The sequence below is a fragment of the Ixodes scapularis genome, unplaced genomic scaffold, assembly GCF_016920785.2.
Source record: "Ixodes scapularis isolate PalLabHiFi unplaced genomic scaffold, ASM1692078v2 PGA_scaffold9__187_contigs__length_104089568, whole genome shotgun sequence".
Lineage (NCBI taxonomy): Eukaryota > Metazoa > Arthropoda > Arachnida > Ixodida > Ixodidae > Ixodes > Ixodes scapularis.
The window spans coordinates 45,800,789-45,818,247 of record NW_024609884.1 but is presented as its reverse complement, the minus strand read 5'-3'; the positions used below and the strand labels follow the sequence as shown (position 1 = coordinate 45,818,247).

The window sequence follows — 17,459 nt, the reverse complement described above, 5'->3', positions numbered from 1 at the left end:
TAAATTATTTAAATCAACGCGAATAATATGTAAATGACGTAACAAATGTAAGTGTAAAAAAACTGGTTCTCTAAACACTCCATCAAACCCTTTTGCATCATCATGGCTGTCTGCGTTGACGACCTGAGAAGTCCCAGTCAGATACCTACTTCGTTGCGTCATGCCTGCCTTTTTTTTTTTTTTTTTTATTCATAGTCGGGGGCTGTTGTGACTCGTTTACGGCAATCTCAGGTGTTTTCCCTGTTGCTCTCTCTCTCTCTGGCTTTTAGCCACCGTACTCTTAGCTATTTTCGCCTGTCTTAATTTTTCCGTCGTCTTCAGAGCAGGTGGCATGAGCAAGCCTCTTATTTCTTGGTGTTCATATACACCATCACGCGGTTCACAAACGCGCCTGTGCAGGAACCAGATTCGCGGGAAGTGAATCGTCTGCGCAGTGCCGACCATAGTCATTATAATGTACGCAGAGGTTCAAGTGGCGCTAGTGGTGTGCTCACGCAAATTTAAGCAGACAGCAACCAGCCGAAAATGACTTCCGGTAATGCATTTGTTTGGGAAAAGGTTAGTGCATTTTCTCCCGGCGCTCGACCATAAGAGCAAATATCCCGAATAATTCGTACATACTAAGTAGCTTGGAACATTTCTCAGTCATGCTGATGAAATAAGGGGTCAGTTACGTTTTTCTTCCAAATTTATCGCATTAAAAACAGTGCTAAAACGGCTTTGTACATGTATTTATGTGCACTGTCGGACACCGTTAGTGCAAACAGACGTCGGCGCTTTTCAGCTTGGGGGATATAAGGGCCAAATGAACGAAGGACATTGGGAAACCATGGGAGACGACAAGAACTACGCAGTAAAACTGTATCAGTAGCTACCGGTGCATGTACGATCAAAATAAATTGAAGGCCACATAATATATTCCGACTTTAAATGAGTGAGTACTGTTTTATTCGTTCTGCTCTGTGTGAAGATGCTTGTTCTACGTTCAAAATATCACCCGCTCGCTCGAAATCTTTGAGAACAAGTGCCTGATAAAAGCTGCCCGGCAGAGAAAACAATACGAAGAGACACCTTTCATAGCCCACATACTTTATTGTTTATTTTTTAAATGTTTTTATCCGCTCATGCGCGATAGGGTCATTTTCATATAGTGACAGGACTGGCATATTAGCAATATATAAGCATCACCGGAATGCTGGTGAATCTTGAACACTCTATATTCCTTTCAATTGTAATTTTGCTTTGAATCGTCGCTTGTTTTTACACACCTGCTGCGGAACACATGCTTGGGACTGAAATGTAGCGAAATTAAACATCGTTCACTGATGACGAAAAATGCGCTAACTAAAGAAATTACTTTTACAATGTTAATCAAGGTACATATTATTCGGTACGACCCAAATAACCAAAGCGTTCTGTGTTATTTTCCGGCGAAGAGTCAAAATGCACGTGCGTTTTCTCATAGTAGTGCACAGGAGCTCCGCAAAAGTAGACTGGCTGCTGTCTGCTTCAATTTGCGTCACGGAAGTCGCATAGACACTAGCGCCAGTTCAACCTTTAGCATACATTATAATAACTCTTATGGTGCTGACGGCAGCGCCGCCGCAGTGGCATGACGTGGGGAGTTTCTGCATATTTTTTGCTTGACAAACCTCGCAAGTTGCTTTTACTGTATCCTTTCTGGGTGCACCTCGCACGTCAGATGCCTTCAACTACTTTTCGTGGGGCCCTATTTTTCTTGCGTTTTGAGATCCACATTTATTGTCTTGGGATTATAATGTGCTTGCAGTCTTGTCATTCCTCAGATTTTCGGTTGTGCGACGTTTAGTGCACAGCAAATATTCTTGTGTAATTAATGTAAGGACGGTTGCAGTGTGCCCTTGTGGCACATTTGCAAGCATTGATGCCTGCTCATATCTAGAGAGAAAACTGAAGAATTATATTTGTTGCGTGTTTTCTTCTGCAGGTTGCACGATGAAATTGAGGAGTTCTACAGGTACATGCAGCCCTCTCCAGCTGAGCACGAGATGCGGTTAGGGGTCATCCAGAGGATAAAAGAAGTCATCTTGTCACTCTGGCCCCAGGCAGAGGTACTGTTGTCGTTCCCACTTTCTCATCTGAATGCATAGTTGTGTGAATCAATGTATTTTTTTTTTTTAAGTCTTCCGGTTCCATTGGTCATTTCCCTGGCAGCCAGACATTGTAAACTGTGACAGGCCAGAAACTGAGGGAGTGTTCTGACATCATTCATAGTTTAACTTTAAGAATTTATTCTTTCAATTTTATTTTAGTTTTGGATTTACTCTTTATTCCTCCCCTTGCACACAACCTGGGCTACTGAACTTTTCCTTTTTTTTTTTCCAATACCTCTGTGAGGGTGGCTAAAAGTATGCACAGGCATTGACCATTTTCTCCACATTCCTTTTCAACAGACCCCCTGTCCTCTCATTAGATTGGAAATTATTATGGTGTAGGTTCCTTCTACTTTCCTGTTACTGTGGAAAGGTTTTTTTCTTTTTTTTTAATCATGGTATCTTTTACAACTTATGACTAGGGTCCCGTGTTCTCGGATAAATCTGCAAAACACTCGGTAGTAAATTTTCCATCAATTCGGATTTATCCGAAAAACTGTTTCGAGATCGCGACAGCACAGGGTCAGTGGTCCCGAGAAAATGCCACTTCAGTTTTCTTTGAAATCTCAAACTACTGACAAAAGGAGTTTGCCTTTTAGCTTGTCAAGGTTCCTTCAGCACAATGGGTCATAGTAACCAGATTTTTTTTTTTTTTTTTTTTTTTAATTTTAAAAATTTGGAGCACATCAAAATAAACTCAAAATTTCATAAAATTGAGAATCTAAGAAAAATAAACTCTGATAAACCCCGAGTTTTCAGCGAAAAGTAAACTCCGAAAGACACCTACGGAATTTCACGAGAAATAAACTCTGAAAACACGTAATCCTAGTTCTAACGAAAGTCCCTGCTTCCAGAAATTTGTGCACCCATGCATTCTCCTGTACCTCATGGCAGGGCATGTCGCAACCGGTCGTGGTTTGACATTACGATGTCAATTACATGACGTCGCGTGACACTACGATTTGACACTGTGGCGTTGCACGACATCATGACTTGACACAGTGACGACACATGGCGTCGGGTCAGGTGGTCTCCTCTGACGTCAGATTTAAAGGGAAGATGGGGCGGTTCTGCATTTGAGAAAAAACACATGAATTGTGTTCACTTGGCCGTTAGAATAACAGACATCACGATTTTGTTTCAATGCGACGCTCCGGAGAGCCATAAGAGCAATTTCAAAATAGGGCTGAAGCCCCGTTTCCCTAGCCTTGGGCAGCCAAAAGATCCGTCAATGACGTCACGTACAGCGACTGTCTTTCGCGTTATCTCGCATTTAACAATACTTGCGCAGCAAATGGTTTGGGTATTCGGGTTCACAGGGTCAAAATACACTAGAATTCACCTCTAACCCATTTTTTTAAAGAAGCTCCGTAGCTGCCCTTTAAAGTAGAGCCGAAGAGATTCTTGAAAAAAACAAAAAAAAAACAAGTTAGAGGTGAATTCTAAAGTATTTTTATCCCTTGAATCTAAAACGCACGTTGGTTTTCCCGAAGATGTAAGTAACTAAATGTGAGAATACTCGAAAAACCTCGGACCAGTCGTTATGTCATCTAGGATCTTTCGGCCGCCAAGCGTGTCACTCGTGTTGGCAGCACGCGCAATCGCAAGCTTGCCTGGTATATTTCTCCCGCACTGACACCAGTCGTGACGTCTTTTCCTGACCTTTTAGAAAATAGCAAGAGGGTGCGTGCATTGCTTTGATAGGCGCTGAGGTTGGGCGAGAGTGGAGATTCCGAAAACTCCCGATATGACGTTGCACTCCGGGAAGGCGGTACTTTGAAAATGATTTTCTGCAGCCTTCGTGCACCATTGGAAAGTAATCTCGATATTCGTGATCCTGGAGGCCAAATGAAGACGATTTGAATGTTTTTCCTCAGATACAGATCCGCTTCGGTTTCCTTTTAAATGATTTCTCCTTAAATATTACATGCTATGCATTGAAGCAGTTTAAAGAAAAACGTTGCTGCCATTTTTTTTTTTTTTTGTATTCCCAGGAATATTTTTGAGCAAGAGTTTCACAATGACTGTTTTTCAGAATGAGGAACCTGGAGGGTTAGGGTTTGTTCTTGATCCAAAGATGCGGTGGACTCTGAAGTTTATTGTGACCCAACATTGTACGGTTGTTTCTGTAGGTGGAGATATTTGGCAGCTTCCGAACAGGCCTCTATCTTCCAACGAGGTGAGCTGATCCACTGTTTGACTGGATGCAGTGTACTGAGATTCTCTTGTCTCAGTCATATGAGTGTGCATACTTGCAATTGCATAGCTTGATAGAGAAGCTTCACATTTGAGTTAATGGCTACTTGTCTACCATAACTTGAGGAAAAATTGTTTACAAAAGGTGGAATAGCTTTTAATTAATTGGAAACTTTTTTTTTTTATTTGAATTAGGGCAGTAGACAACTCAACCTTCTTATGGCTGAATTCGGTTCTCTTAGCCCAGTTGCACTTCACTGCACAGAGTTCTTGAGATCTTTAAGGCAGCATCAAAAGGTTTCCCAGATATTTCTGGGAAAGGAAGTGTTTTTAATGCTATATTTGTGACATGTTTGACTTTAATACTTGATACGTTAGAATTAAAAAGACATAGAACTTCACCAGATATGTTATCTCTGCAGGTGCAAAAGAATGTGGTGGGTGATATTTAGTGCCTTTTTTCATCAAATGTTGCATTTTGCAAGATGTCTTTTTATTTCACCCTAGACAGCCACAGTTCAGGAAGCTGTTGGAGCAGTTTAGTTTTGAACTTTCACGCATGCCCAAGGCTTAGTTGTCGATACTGTTCATGCCAATACTACAGAGAATAACCCTTGCACTTTGAGGTCCCTTTTATCTTAAACCAATGTTGGTGTCTGCTTATTGTGCCACTCCTGCTAGTGTCTGTCTCTTGGTTCTTTCTTCTCAAGATGTGTTTATTCTATTTTTTATACATAGCAAAACAAGTAGAAAGCCTTCTGTGCAATTTTCATAAAATATTTCTATTGTGAGAGCTCTTAAAACAAAAAAATTGAAATGTACTTAAAGGCCGACGTACAACCTCTGTTTTCCGCAGGGAAGATAATCTTAGCGCTTCCCTCTCCTAAGTTGCGAGGAGGAGCCCAGTTGCAGCAAGGTAAAAAGTGGAGAGGATATAGGAAAGGAGGGGGCCGGCAAAAGTGGACAGCGCGAAATGTATGTCGGCCTTTAAGTTGCAAATAGTTCCATTCTTACAAGTGTATTTAGTTAGTTACAGTTGCTCATGAAAAGTAACCAAGTTGGTAAAGTAACCAAGTTGGTAAAGTAACCAAGTTGGTAAAGTAACCAGGTACTTTTAAAATATTTTATGGCACCAAAGGGTGCTGTAATTGCTGATTAACATTCCAGTTTCTAACACAGAAAAGATAGTGGCGCAGTTTCGTTTTGATTTAGCACGGTTCTACTTCAGATAGTTTGTAACAGTGACATGTAGTATTGATGTTGAGACAATATGAATATCTATGTATGAACACAGTGCTGAAAAATAGCTATCATTACAAATTACTTTGAAATACAACTAAGTACAGTTACTAAAATTGCATTGTAACTTAGGAAGTATTTAACTGCTGAAATTGTGACTAGATAATAACTTAAATAATTCTAAAGAGTTACTTTAAAGGTGTACTGAATAACTTTTGGTTGGCTACAGTTATTTTTTCTCTAACTTATTATTGTAGATAGGACACCATCTATACTTATGAAGGTTTGTGTGACTGGAGAGTTTGAAATTCGCAAACAAGATTACAAATCTGGCTTTCATTAATTTTGATTGTGTTAAAACTGTTTTCCTAATCACCATAGCTAATCTAGTCTTTTGCCATACTGTGGGGGCTGATGCATAGAGCTGTGATTATTGCAATTCAAGATGTTTTCTGGACAATTTGTTTCTGTGCTGTCTTCTCCAATTTAACTGTTCACTCTGTTTATCTTTATGTTTAATTTTTAGCGACATCGATGTGGTGGTTCTTGGGAAGTGGGAAACCCTGCCCATGTGGACACTTGAAAAGGCTCTGCTCACTCACGGCATTGCTGAACCCCGGTCAATAAAAGTCCTCGACAAAGCCTCTGTAAGTTTGTTTGCTGAAGCATACATTTACGATTTTCCTGCCCTGTTGAATGTTTCTGGTATGCAGGGAGATGGCTAGATTTAAAAGCAGTAGGATGACAGGTAGCTAAGCATCAAAGGCTCATTTGGAGACAAGTTTCTGTATGTCCTGAAAGAAACCACACGCAATGGAGTGTCTGTCTGTATTAAGCCTTGGAATTCATTTCCACAATAAAAGGACAGCTTTCCTATTTCCAAAGTACCTTACTGCAAATTTTCATGTCAGATTGCAAGTGTTTTGGTCGACCAATTTCTCATGGCTACACTAAAACGCTTAGTAAACAAGGGATTACTGAAATAAGGCTTAATGCATAGGCAAGCAGGTGAACAATCATAGTGGAAAGAAACATCCTTGAGACTAGGGACAAGACATTGTCTCAAATGACTGTGTTGTCTTGTCCAATTTTTTGTCCCTAGTCTCCAGGCTTTTTTTTTTTTTTTCCACTATGATAAACCAGGGAGTCGAACTGGTCGTTATTCCAGTTCGGGTTTAGTAGCTTTGCATTTTGTACCGGTTCGGTTCCTGTTCAGTAAAGTTCAGTAACACCGTTCTACGCAAAATAAGTGGTCATATAGGCGCTCAGAAGCAGTACCTAAGTACAGTACTCTTATGTGCACCCGTGGCTGTAGAACGCACCATACTCGTAAACTACCCACCCCGCACGCTTGAACGCCTTGCTCAAACGACTGATAACCTTGTGACTAGAGTTCAAGACGAGAAAGTCAATGAAAGGTGATCTAAAGATGATTAAAACAAAAAGGACATACAAGAAAACTAGCAACAAGCCACTCTTAAAACGCGAAAGAAAATAAACTCTTAAAGCGGCGTTTACGGTATTGGCTGCTATTGGCGTCCTGTTGACTGTTAACAGTGTCAGTCGCGCTCGCCGCAGCTTCGCCTCTTGGCGCCTCCACAATTTTGCCACCGCGGAACAAACACGCCGACAGCCGTCGACTTTTTGCTTTTATTTTGATGTTTATGTTTGCTTTCTTTTCCCTTGAGAAATGTTGCTTAGCAGCAAGAACAAAAGACTTGCACACACACACACACATACAAAAATAGATCTTTGGCCTTTTGGCATAGTCAGATATACTCCGTTTGACCCAATGATGTTCGACAATGGAAGCTACAAGCTGCCCGCGCCAACCCATAGCTCGTAGCTTGTCACATGATTTGGTGCTCCCCACCTTGCACCACCCAATCAGAAGGCACGTGACACCCTCAAAGCTATGGATTGGTTGGGGTGGCTCGTAGTGTCCTTTGCAGTCCATCGTAAGGTGAAACAATGTATAAGTTACGGTTCTTCGTTTTCGGGTTTTATAGTTTTAAAAAATCTGGCACTATTTCTGAGACTGATAATCGGGGAGAAATCGGGTCTTTCTAAAACCATTAGGAAATCAAGTTTTCTCGTTTTTTTTTTTTTTTTAATGAAGGGCAAGTTCCTGAACTGTGTTATTTACACGAACAAGGCTCAACAAAGTATATGATATAGCAATGGTGCTGGATCTTGCAGTAAATTTCCACCTTCTGATTCATTCGCAAGCAAATATATGCAAACGTAATGCAAATCAAAGAAGTTGGTTACCGTCAAACGAGTGACCGAGGAAGCAGTTGTGAAACAGATCCAGAATTGTTCTTATTTTCCATAAATTCAGCTGATTTCAAGACCGGTATTCAGGGAGAGATTAGGTTTAACCGGATTTTCATGAAAACTGTTCGGGTGCAAAAATTGGGTAATATTGGGTTTTACTCGAAAACCAAGAACCCTATGTAAAGTCTATGTCACCGTGCATACTCGCTGACGCCAAGTCTTGTTGTACAGAGACGTGAAATATTATTGTTCTCCACGTCACCGCTGTTTGTTTCGTCAAAACTGCGCCGCTGGCGCCACCGTCACAAATATTTATGACTTTGCGCCGCCACCCGCAAGAATTAAGGTGCGGCTCACATTTGATTACGCCAAACCATTTTCAAATTAACCAGTAACCGCCACATGAGATTACAGTTTTGTTCCGGTTCGTGTTCAATCTTAATGCTTAAGTATGGTTTTGGTTCCATTCAGTCAAAAATAACAGTTTTGCTCCAGTTTTCTATTTTACACCTACAAGCGATGCAATCGAGTATGACCAAAAGGCACTGAACTCTTTTGTTGCACTAGCTGTATAAAAAGTTTAATGATTTCACTATGATGCTGCAGTCTATTACTTGTAAGTAGTGATGGACCGAATCTGCCCAACTTCCAGTTCGGCAAAGTTCGGCACATGCAAAACTTTTGAAGGAAAGTTCGGCAAAGATTCGGCAGAAATTCGGCAAAAATTCGGCACTGTCATGTTCTCGCGCACGCGCGAGAACATGACTGGACCATTGATTGCAAATGGACGTCGTCCAGTCGTGTGGTTACATCGTACAGTGTAGTACTATACCAGCGGTTAAGATGATGTGCGGAGTAGGCGACATGGTAACTGTGTGTTTGTCAGGCTTTGCAAGTGTGGTTCTCTTCAACATTTTCTCCCTCAAGAACGGAAGATTGACCAGAATTTGACACAAAAATGACGCAGTCCACTGCACAAGTAATACATTCGAGTGTGGTACATTCGAGATAACATGATTTTCATTTGATCTTTTCAGTGAAGTATAGTGGCAAGGCCATTATAGCAATCCTGTTTTCGGCTCGCAAGTAGTTCGTGACAAAACAAAATATTGTTTTTCAATTAGCGTTATTTTGCAGTTTTCCACATAAAACTAAACAAAGAACTATCATGGTCGACATCTCACATCCAACATTCCCAGCTTTTTCCATCTTCTTAAACGTCTGGTGTGTCCTAACATCAGAAACCGGCTTTTTAAAAGTTAAAAAATGAGACGTTGCAAATGTGGGACGCACACTTTCATGCAAAGCTGAAGTGACTCAAGTCGAAAAATATGCTTATTTACAATAATATTATCTCTTCTGGTAAAGGCTCAACAACTGTTGCATTAATTTTTGCTCTCGAAACTGTGACTCGCAGAGGAAGTATAGAACACAGTGTTACTGCCTTTTTCAATAATATACACTTGCAGGCTTGCGCTGATGAGTCCTCCAAACCGAAACTCGTGTATTCTGACTGCGCTGACTGCGTCCGTCGCTATTACCAGGCACGTAGCCAGGGGGTAGTCCATGGGGCCTGGCCCCCCCCTTCCCCCGAAATCTTCAATATTGCTGGGACCTCCTCTCCCCCCTCCCCCTCATACAGCATTTTGTCATGAACTCCCCCCCCCCCTTCGAAACAAAATCCTGGCTACGTGCCTGGCTACTACCCAACACTGTTGTCACACCACTTCTGCAAAAAGTCGCTTTAAAATTACCAGTGAACACACAAATTACACCAATACAATTATCTTGTAGAATAGCACTTTATTTAGTAATAATTGTGAATATACATTTAAAAAAAAACCTGAACTTTTTTCACATGGAAAAACTATATCAACTTTTAGGTCTGGCAGCAATGTAGTTTTGCCGAATCTTTGTGAAATCTTTAGGAAAGTTCGGCAAAAGCCGACCTCTAAGATTCAGCAAAAGTTTGGCCTATTACTATTTGTAAGCAATGAAACCTATTAGAAAATGTGGTCAGCTCGTTGAAATGAAGCAGTCGGCAGTAATCTTCCTATTGTACAACCTACAGTGATCAGCAGTGTGCTTGACATGAGGCATATTTTTCTAGGTGATTCCACACCATCTGAGGACTGGCCATATGAATGCCACACTTGGCTTTTTATTGAGAGGTCCCGAGATGCAATCAGTGTGGGGAGTCTTTAACAATTGTGCACAGACTTTTCAATGTACAGACCACGAATCTGAACGATTCCACTTCTTGGACCGCTTGCTATAAGTAAGATGTCCCATTACACTTGACATTTCTGTTTAAAGAGGTAATTCATATCTCATATTTAGTGTTTCAGATTCATTGAAAGAATTTCTTTCACACCAACTGTAGCTCTCTCGCGCATTCATGCCGCCTTTGGCAGCACTAATGCATAGTGCTGGCCTACGGATCCCCATTTGGTGGGTGTGGATCGTGGCAGAGGTGCTTGCAATTTGACGGAGGCTCATTGCAGGGGAGGCTCACTGCAGAGTTGGCGCTGTGTAACAGATTGTGATTGTGCATCAAAATGTCCCCAGCTAGTCTCATTTAATCTTCAGTCCTCCTCTGGGGCATGCCAGATACTCTTAGTTTGTTTGGCATGTAAGCCCCCAAATTTACTTTTTATGCGTTCATTGTTTATGCACATTAAGTTGATGGTCCAACTTCATATTTACCTTTTATTCTGTCCATTGGAACCAGTTTCTTTCTTACCTTTCTTGCAATGGATAATGTTTATTGCATTGCAGATTTTACTCCTGGTGCTCTTTTGAAAATCTCCAATCAATTGAGCTTTTTTTGTCTTGTGTATGTTGTGTTCCTTTTTCTAATTGAATGAGACATGGAAACTATAGTTGGTGACCAGCCAAGAACAAAGCGGAATCTCCTCCTGCCTCTTTCCACTTTAGCAGAGCAAATGCTGGAGGAAACAACCTCTTTTTCTCCGTTCGTTCTGCTAAAGTGGAAAGAGGTGGGAAAAGCTTCCACTTTGTTCTTGACCTGTCACTGACTATAGCATAATATCTGTTTGCACATGCTAACTAGTATCATCCTTAGGGGGCCGTGCAGGTGCATGATAAACTTGGCAGACATAGGCAGTTCAATTTTTTTGCCACAGGTTCCAATTGTGAAGTTGACAGATGCCAGAACCACCGTCAAGGTGGACATCAGCTTCAACATGAACAATGGCGTGAAAAGTGCTCGCCTGATAAAGGTATGTCTGCATCTTTAACGTGAGGGCAGCAAATTAAATTGCAATTGTTTTTTGCTCAATCACTAAGGATATTGCCCTTGTAGTTTTTTTTTTATTTATTTATTTGTTATAATAGAGTTGCTCTTGATCTAAGCAAAAACAGGGGAAGCTGTCTTCACTATATCTTAGCCATGCCACTTTGGTACCATTCTTCTACTTCATATTTCTATTGTGACTATACTCGTTTTCCCCTCAAGAAACGTAGTAAAAGAAGTCCGCCTTCTCACGGAGCATTACTAACTTCCCCTATATGTAAAGAATTCAGATATATGTAGGTGCATTTTAAATTAGATATACATTATCGTATCAAGACTTGCAGGTTTCAAATGCCAAAAGCATGGCTTTTGCCTCCGTTAACCAAATCTTGTAAAAACTACTTCGCACGGCGTATGAACAATGAGCGAAACTTCCTTTTTTCTTAAGGTGCAAACGGGTATAGTAGTATAAACCAAGTTATTCCCCTTGTGTCGCTTACAATGAATGGGGCAGTATATTCACTTTGCAAGTCTACACGTAATGCTTACTAGTACAGCCCGTTGTAAAATGAGCTGTAGTCAGTGTCCGTGCCATGCGGAGGCAAAGCTATGTGATGTGAATGGATGAACCTTGACTTGCAGTCCTTCAAGGAGAAGTTCCCGGCTTTGGCCAAGCTGGTCCTGGTGCTGAAGCAGTTCCTGCTGCAGCGCGACCTCAATGAAGTGTTCACGGGCGGCATCAGCTCTTACTCTCTCATCCTCATGACAGTCAGCTTCCTGCAGCTGCACCCCCGTGGCGGGGATGGCCCCAACCCTAATCTGGGCACGCTGCTGCTAGAGTTCTTTGACCTGTACGGAAAGCACTTCAACTACTTCCTCACGGCCATTCGTGTCAAGGACGGCGGTGCATACTTGCGCAAGGACGAGCTGTTCCGAGACACTGGCGACGCTTTCCGTCCCTCCATTCTCTGCATCGAAGACCCCCTGACCCCAGGCGAGAACCTGTTTACTTGCATATTGGTTGTTTACATTGCTCGTGATTTTCCCTCTGTTTGTTGCCTTTAACTTTGTTACTTCTTCCAATAACTATGAGACTGGTGAGAGGGTCTCTCAAAGGGTATTGTTTTAATAAAGCTTTCTGAAAGTTCAGGTGCTGATTCAATACACCTTATTCACCAGAAATCGTGGCAACATAAAGCATTGGTTATACCGGGAGTTTCAGCAAATATTATCTAAATAATGAACTAAGATTTACTAAAACACTTTTTAATTGGTGAAAATGAACATATGGTTCCAATAAGAGACTTGCCAAGCATCATCAAAAACCACTAAATCAACACATTTTAGAAGAATCTAAAGCAGGGGCAGCATTTTACGTCATTCTGAAACAATACTTAATTTGAATGCATTTCTAGGTTTCGGTTTCTTATCAGAGCGCATCTTTGCACCAGCGGTCCTGCGCCTCTGTGGCCAAGGTGTAAAACCGCTGCTAGCCTCCCTCGTAGGAGGGAGGGAAGTATGGCGCACATATTGCATATCTCTGCTACGGGGGGCAGGACCGCTGTTGCAAAGATGCGCTCCGGCAGGAAAATAAGACTTAAAAACTCGTCAAAAATAAATTTTTTGGGGGGAACGTCATAAAAAGTTTCCTTTACCTTATATCTTTCTGAAAGTGTCTTTGCATGATGCTTAGCAAGTTTATCATTAGAACCATATGCTCATTTTCACTATTTAAAAAGTCAATTAGCAAGTTTTAGTTAATTATTTAGCTAATTTTAATATCTTTTGTAATTCCCGACTTCCGCCGCGACTGGCAGTTTGTTCCCAGAAAGGGTTAATTTTTTCTCAACCACGCTATTTTTAGGGATTTTTGAAAGCCTTCACTGAAACATCCTGTATAGTAGTGTGCAGAAAAGTACTGACTTGCACAGTGTGAAACTTCTCTGCAAAAATAACCTTCATAATATGTTTGCAATTTTTTGTGCACTTTGCAGTGCAGCTATCTGGGAGAATCAGTCTTTGATGAAATCTAGTTTGAGCATTGTTTACTTGCTTTACGTAATATTGCTTTGTGTATAATTGGCTCCCTTCTACAGTTCTATGTTTTGGAGATAGAAAGTACTAGAGAAACATGCATGCAAGGGATTGTTTTATTTGTCTCCTCTCATCTTGCGCAAGCACTTGGGCATGAGTGGCAGTTAAAACTACTATGTAATGTAGGCTAGTGAAGTGCTATTACTGCCTGGTGCAACCAGTTTTCTTGGACTGGTATATCGTGTGGCTCACATTTGTGTATATGCTGGATGTCTCAAGTGATTTAGGTAAAATGGTTTATGTGGTTTCAGGATGTTAAGCAATTGTGGGTCCGATCTAGGGATTGTCTATTGATCTAGCTTCGATGATAGTAATAATACTTCCTGACGACATAAAACTCAAGCACTTTGGAAAACCAAATCTTGCAAGGCAAATGTGGCACACTAAGTGAGCTTCAGCATGTATAGCCTTTGTCAAAAGTTTAGAGCCCACCGCACACGTGGCGGGAGCCGGCTCGCTCCCGTGCAGTGGCGCTCTTGCCGCCGGCGCTCGCTGGCTGAGATTTTTGAGAGCGAAGAAGAAATTTGCTTTCGCGTCGCGCTCATCTCGAGAATAAAGGGCGCAAAATAGCTGGAGCAAAGCCCCCCCCCCTTCCCCCCGCGCTCTCAAATATCTCGCAGCCAGCAAGCACCGACGATAAGGGTGCCATTGCACAGGAGCTCACTCGCTTGGGCCACACGCGCGGTGGGCTCTAAACTTATGATAAAAGACTGTACATAGTCTTTAGTTAGAGTTCACTCTTCAGTTTCTACATGCAGATATGTGAAGGTAGAGGTATTTTTCTGTTGCATCTCTGTTAAAAAGTTTTTGGGAGATATTGTATGCTTGGTTGGAAAATTTGGGGTGGGATATCTTTTTCACTCGTGTGTATTCTGAAACTTTTTCAGGCAACGACATTGGCCGCAGTTCGTATGGTGCACTCACAGTGAAGAAGGCCTTTGAGTACGCCTACATGGTTCTCAATCAAGCTGTGCACTCGTTCCACCCAGCCATTGTGGACACTAAACAAAGGTAGGATACTCCTTGCTGTTTCTACTGTCTAGGGGCTACTTAAGAAACTGATAAAATACTGAGTCACCTGTAAAGAAAGCCTACAGAAACAAAGCTGAAGTCCTATTTCAGTTGGCACAAATTTATGCTCATCTACTGTATTTACACGATTGTAAGTCGACCCTCCCACTTTGCACATCAGCAAAAAAAAAAAAAAAATCTTTAGATGCGCATTTTACTGCGAAGAACGATAAAGTATCTGTTTCGAAAGCCCAGCCTCCAACACGCGATCTATGCCTTCTGGCGTACTTTGACTGCGCATGCACACGCGAAGTGCATGAGATGCCCAGGTGTTATCGAAACTAGAAAGTATACGCTTGAGGCAGGACAACTGAAGCTGCTCCAAGTCGTTCTCACTTTGTCCGCGACTGGACTAAGACTCATTTGAACTGGTGACGTCGGTCCCGCCGTCGTCACTGCCACGTTCTCGAAGCACGTCATTAGCGTCGTCCAACGACACCTCGCACTTCGTAAATGACAGCATCAACCACATCTTCTGCGCTTGCTCGGCGATCGCATTGTACGTCAAGGGTAGGGTCCGATTTCACAATTTTGTGGCGTACGTTGCAAGCCTGACCTCCAACTCCAGAAGGCGTCCCCACCTATCCAGACATTGGCCTGCGGAAGCCTCTTCGTTTGCCGTCGCAGTTTAAGATCCTGCCCCATTGCAGACTCCACTGGTGCATCACCCGCCCCGACGGGTCGAACTTGTGTCCAACAGCACAGTTGTTGGTTGCTTCTGGGTGAAGAATGAGCATAAACGAGCACTGAGTACCTAAACTGCCCAGATCACGCTTGTCAATAAAAAAAAAAAAAAACGTAGTTAGCGCTCTAGCATGATCTCGACACTCGATCAAACGATGTGCAACCGTGAATTCTGCGAAAAACTGTGGAGACGCCGCGGGGAGAGTGAGCCGTGATGCTGTTCCAGCAGCCTTCGGAGTGGTTCTTACAAGAAGTGCCGCCACCCCTGGGAGTTGGGTGCGCCGTGCACTGTTCACCGCTGTTCATTCAGGTTAATTTGCTAATCGCTATCACTAATACTTGTTCGCTGAAATAAAAAAAATTGAAAAAACATTTGTAAAATGAGCACACAGAATAGCGCGAAGGCTGCATCGTAACAAACCAAAGTGTTCATGATATTGCAATTGTTTCGTTTTTGCCAGCAATGGAATGCTTTGGCGTGTTTAGATGTGTGCTGTCTGAAAGGGCATTTCTAGGTATATTGCGAAGGTTGCCGAAGCTGGTGAGAGAACTTTGAGAAGAAACCTCCTGGAAGCCTCGGTGACTGCCGGTATTCCGTTAAAGGACTCTGCTTCTGCGTGGCATCACGAAGAAGCGAAATCTGGGCGTAACATAGCCTGCCACTCGGATGCCTTCAGGTTCCCTTTTGGAAAGAGATGAGGCACATTATCACAGTTATCACTTTTGGAAATTGGGTTTCTCAATGTGGTCAGTAGAAGTGCTTGGTGCTAGACACTGTGAAGCTGTCTTCCAAGTAATCCCACGAGATTGGGACTCTGGTTCGTAACATTTGTTGGTTTGGAATGATGTCTCTGTGTGTTTGAATGAAAGGGTGAGTACAACCTATATCAGCTTTTTGGGAGTGCTGATTGAGGCATGTCTTATTGCTGATTGAATGCAATGTTAAACTGTGATTGTTTTTTTGGGCAGTATCCTGGGTAGAATCATCCGGGTGACGGACGAGGTCATCCAGTATCGGCACTGGATCCAAGAGAAGTTCCCTGTAGACAATGGTGGGGTCGGAGGGCTTCCTGCACTGCTTCCCCTGGAAACTCATTCCAATCAGCAGGGGTCCAACAGCAGACTACAGGGCAAGAGGTGTGTGCTTCCTCTGCTGGAAACTGAAGGAATCCTTCGACTTTGTTTAGAGCACACAACTCCTTTTGTGTATAGGTTTGACCTCCTCAGTTTCATTTGTACAGTGATGTGGGAAACAAGCTTGTGTTAGGAAAGTATAGATTTCTTTTAGAGCGCAGCTTTTAGGCATCAGTTTCCGGCTTCAGCGGCGTCGCTGTCGGTGTAACCGCGTGTTGTATTATGGGACGTTTCCCATAATGATGTCACAAAGGTCACGAGTGACATCGCGAAGGTCACTCGTGAAGGTCGCGACCTTCATGAGGCCTTCACGAGTGACGTCACATGCGATGTAAGGAGGGAAGAGGGGAGAAAAAAGGAGAAGAGGAGGAGGTGGCATACCCTCCTCCTCGAAAGCTGTGCTCTAATTCGGCATTACAGGGAATTGTAAATTCTCATTTTTCTTTTAGGATACATTTTTTGGCAACATTTCACTATATGGTAGACTGGTAAAACGTGAAACATAACTTTTCCTTCACAAACATTTTGATGATTATCTACTTAATAACTCCATAAACAAAATACTGTAGACAACTTAATTTTCCCGAGGTCCCAATTTTTGCGAATCACCTACAGTTCGCAAAAAATAGGTCCTGCAAACAATTCCGGTGAAATGTAAACACATTGAAATCTATATTGAGGTCCCACCGTGGTCGCAAAAATTAGAACCCGCAAATTAATCCAAAACTTTAGCTTTGACCTAAATGGCGAAATATTGAGCCCGCGAAAAATAAGTCGTTTACAGTACATATAAAAAAAAATTGGCTCCTGGTGTTGGGTCTGGCGATTTTGCAATGTGCGATAGTGATTACATTGGGCTCCGACACGGGCAGATCTAAGGGGGGGGGGGGGGGGAGCAGCTGCCACCCTAAGCCTCCCGAGAACAACTTTTTTTAATGGAGAAAACGACTTGCATCAACTATTTTTAGGAAGAAATGTTAAGTTCTTTGGTGAAATGGTCGAAATAAATATGGGCAATGTATAGCCCGTGACGTCATATCCGTTTGTGACATCATCTCTCTGCAGACCTCGCAAGCAAAGGCTAAAGAAAAGAACTGTTGTGGAGTTCAGGAGACACTTTAAGCCGTTGTGGTTCAACTTTCTTTAATTTTGAGCTCGCAAGCAGTTCGCATTGTATTCAGAACGGAGGTTAAACATTCAAAGCGCAATACCCATTTCTACCAGTTGCCTCTACGATGGCGTATTATTTCACAAACCATGAAATTCTTCCAAAGTTTCATTACTGGAGATTCTTTCTGCTTTAGAATCCTAGGGCTGCTATGCTTGCCACGATCTATTTGCTGTGCAGAAGGGAACAGTTCACGCGCTTTGCCAGC

The 17,459-nt window shown here is 42.3% G+C and overlaps 1 protein-coding gene across 4 annotated transcripts in view; it reads left to right on the top strand.

Annotated features, from left to right (window-relative positions):
* The window catches only part of LOC8043061 (terminal nucleotidyltransferase 4B), a 47,401-nt gene that overhangs the window by 27,264 nt on the left and 2,678 nt on the right, over nt 1–17,459 (top strand). For all 4 annotated transcript variants that reach the window (XM_029988344.4, XM_029988343.4, XM_040504338.1 and 1 more), the window contains exons 2-8: nt 1,967–2,090; nt 4,265–4,311; nt 6,094–6,214; nt 10,991–11,086; nt 11,743–12,094; nt 14,082–14,205; nt 15,919–16,086. In XM_029988344.4, coding sequence (XP_029844204.2) covers nt 1,967–2,090; nt 4,265–4,311; nt 6,094–6,214; nt 10,991–11,086; nt 11,743–12,094; nt 14,082–14,205; nt 15,919–16,086 — 1,032 coding nt within the window. The remainder of the gene's footprint in view (nt 1–1,966; nt 2,091–4,264; nt 4,312–6,093; nt 6,215–10,990; nt 11,087–11,742; nt 12,095–14,081; nt 14,206–15,918; nt 16,087–17,459) is intronic.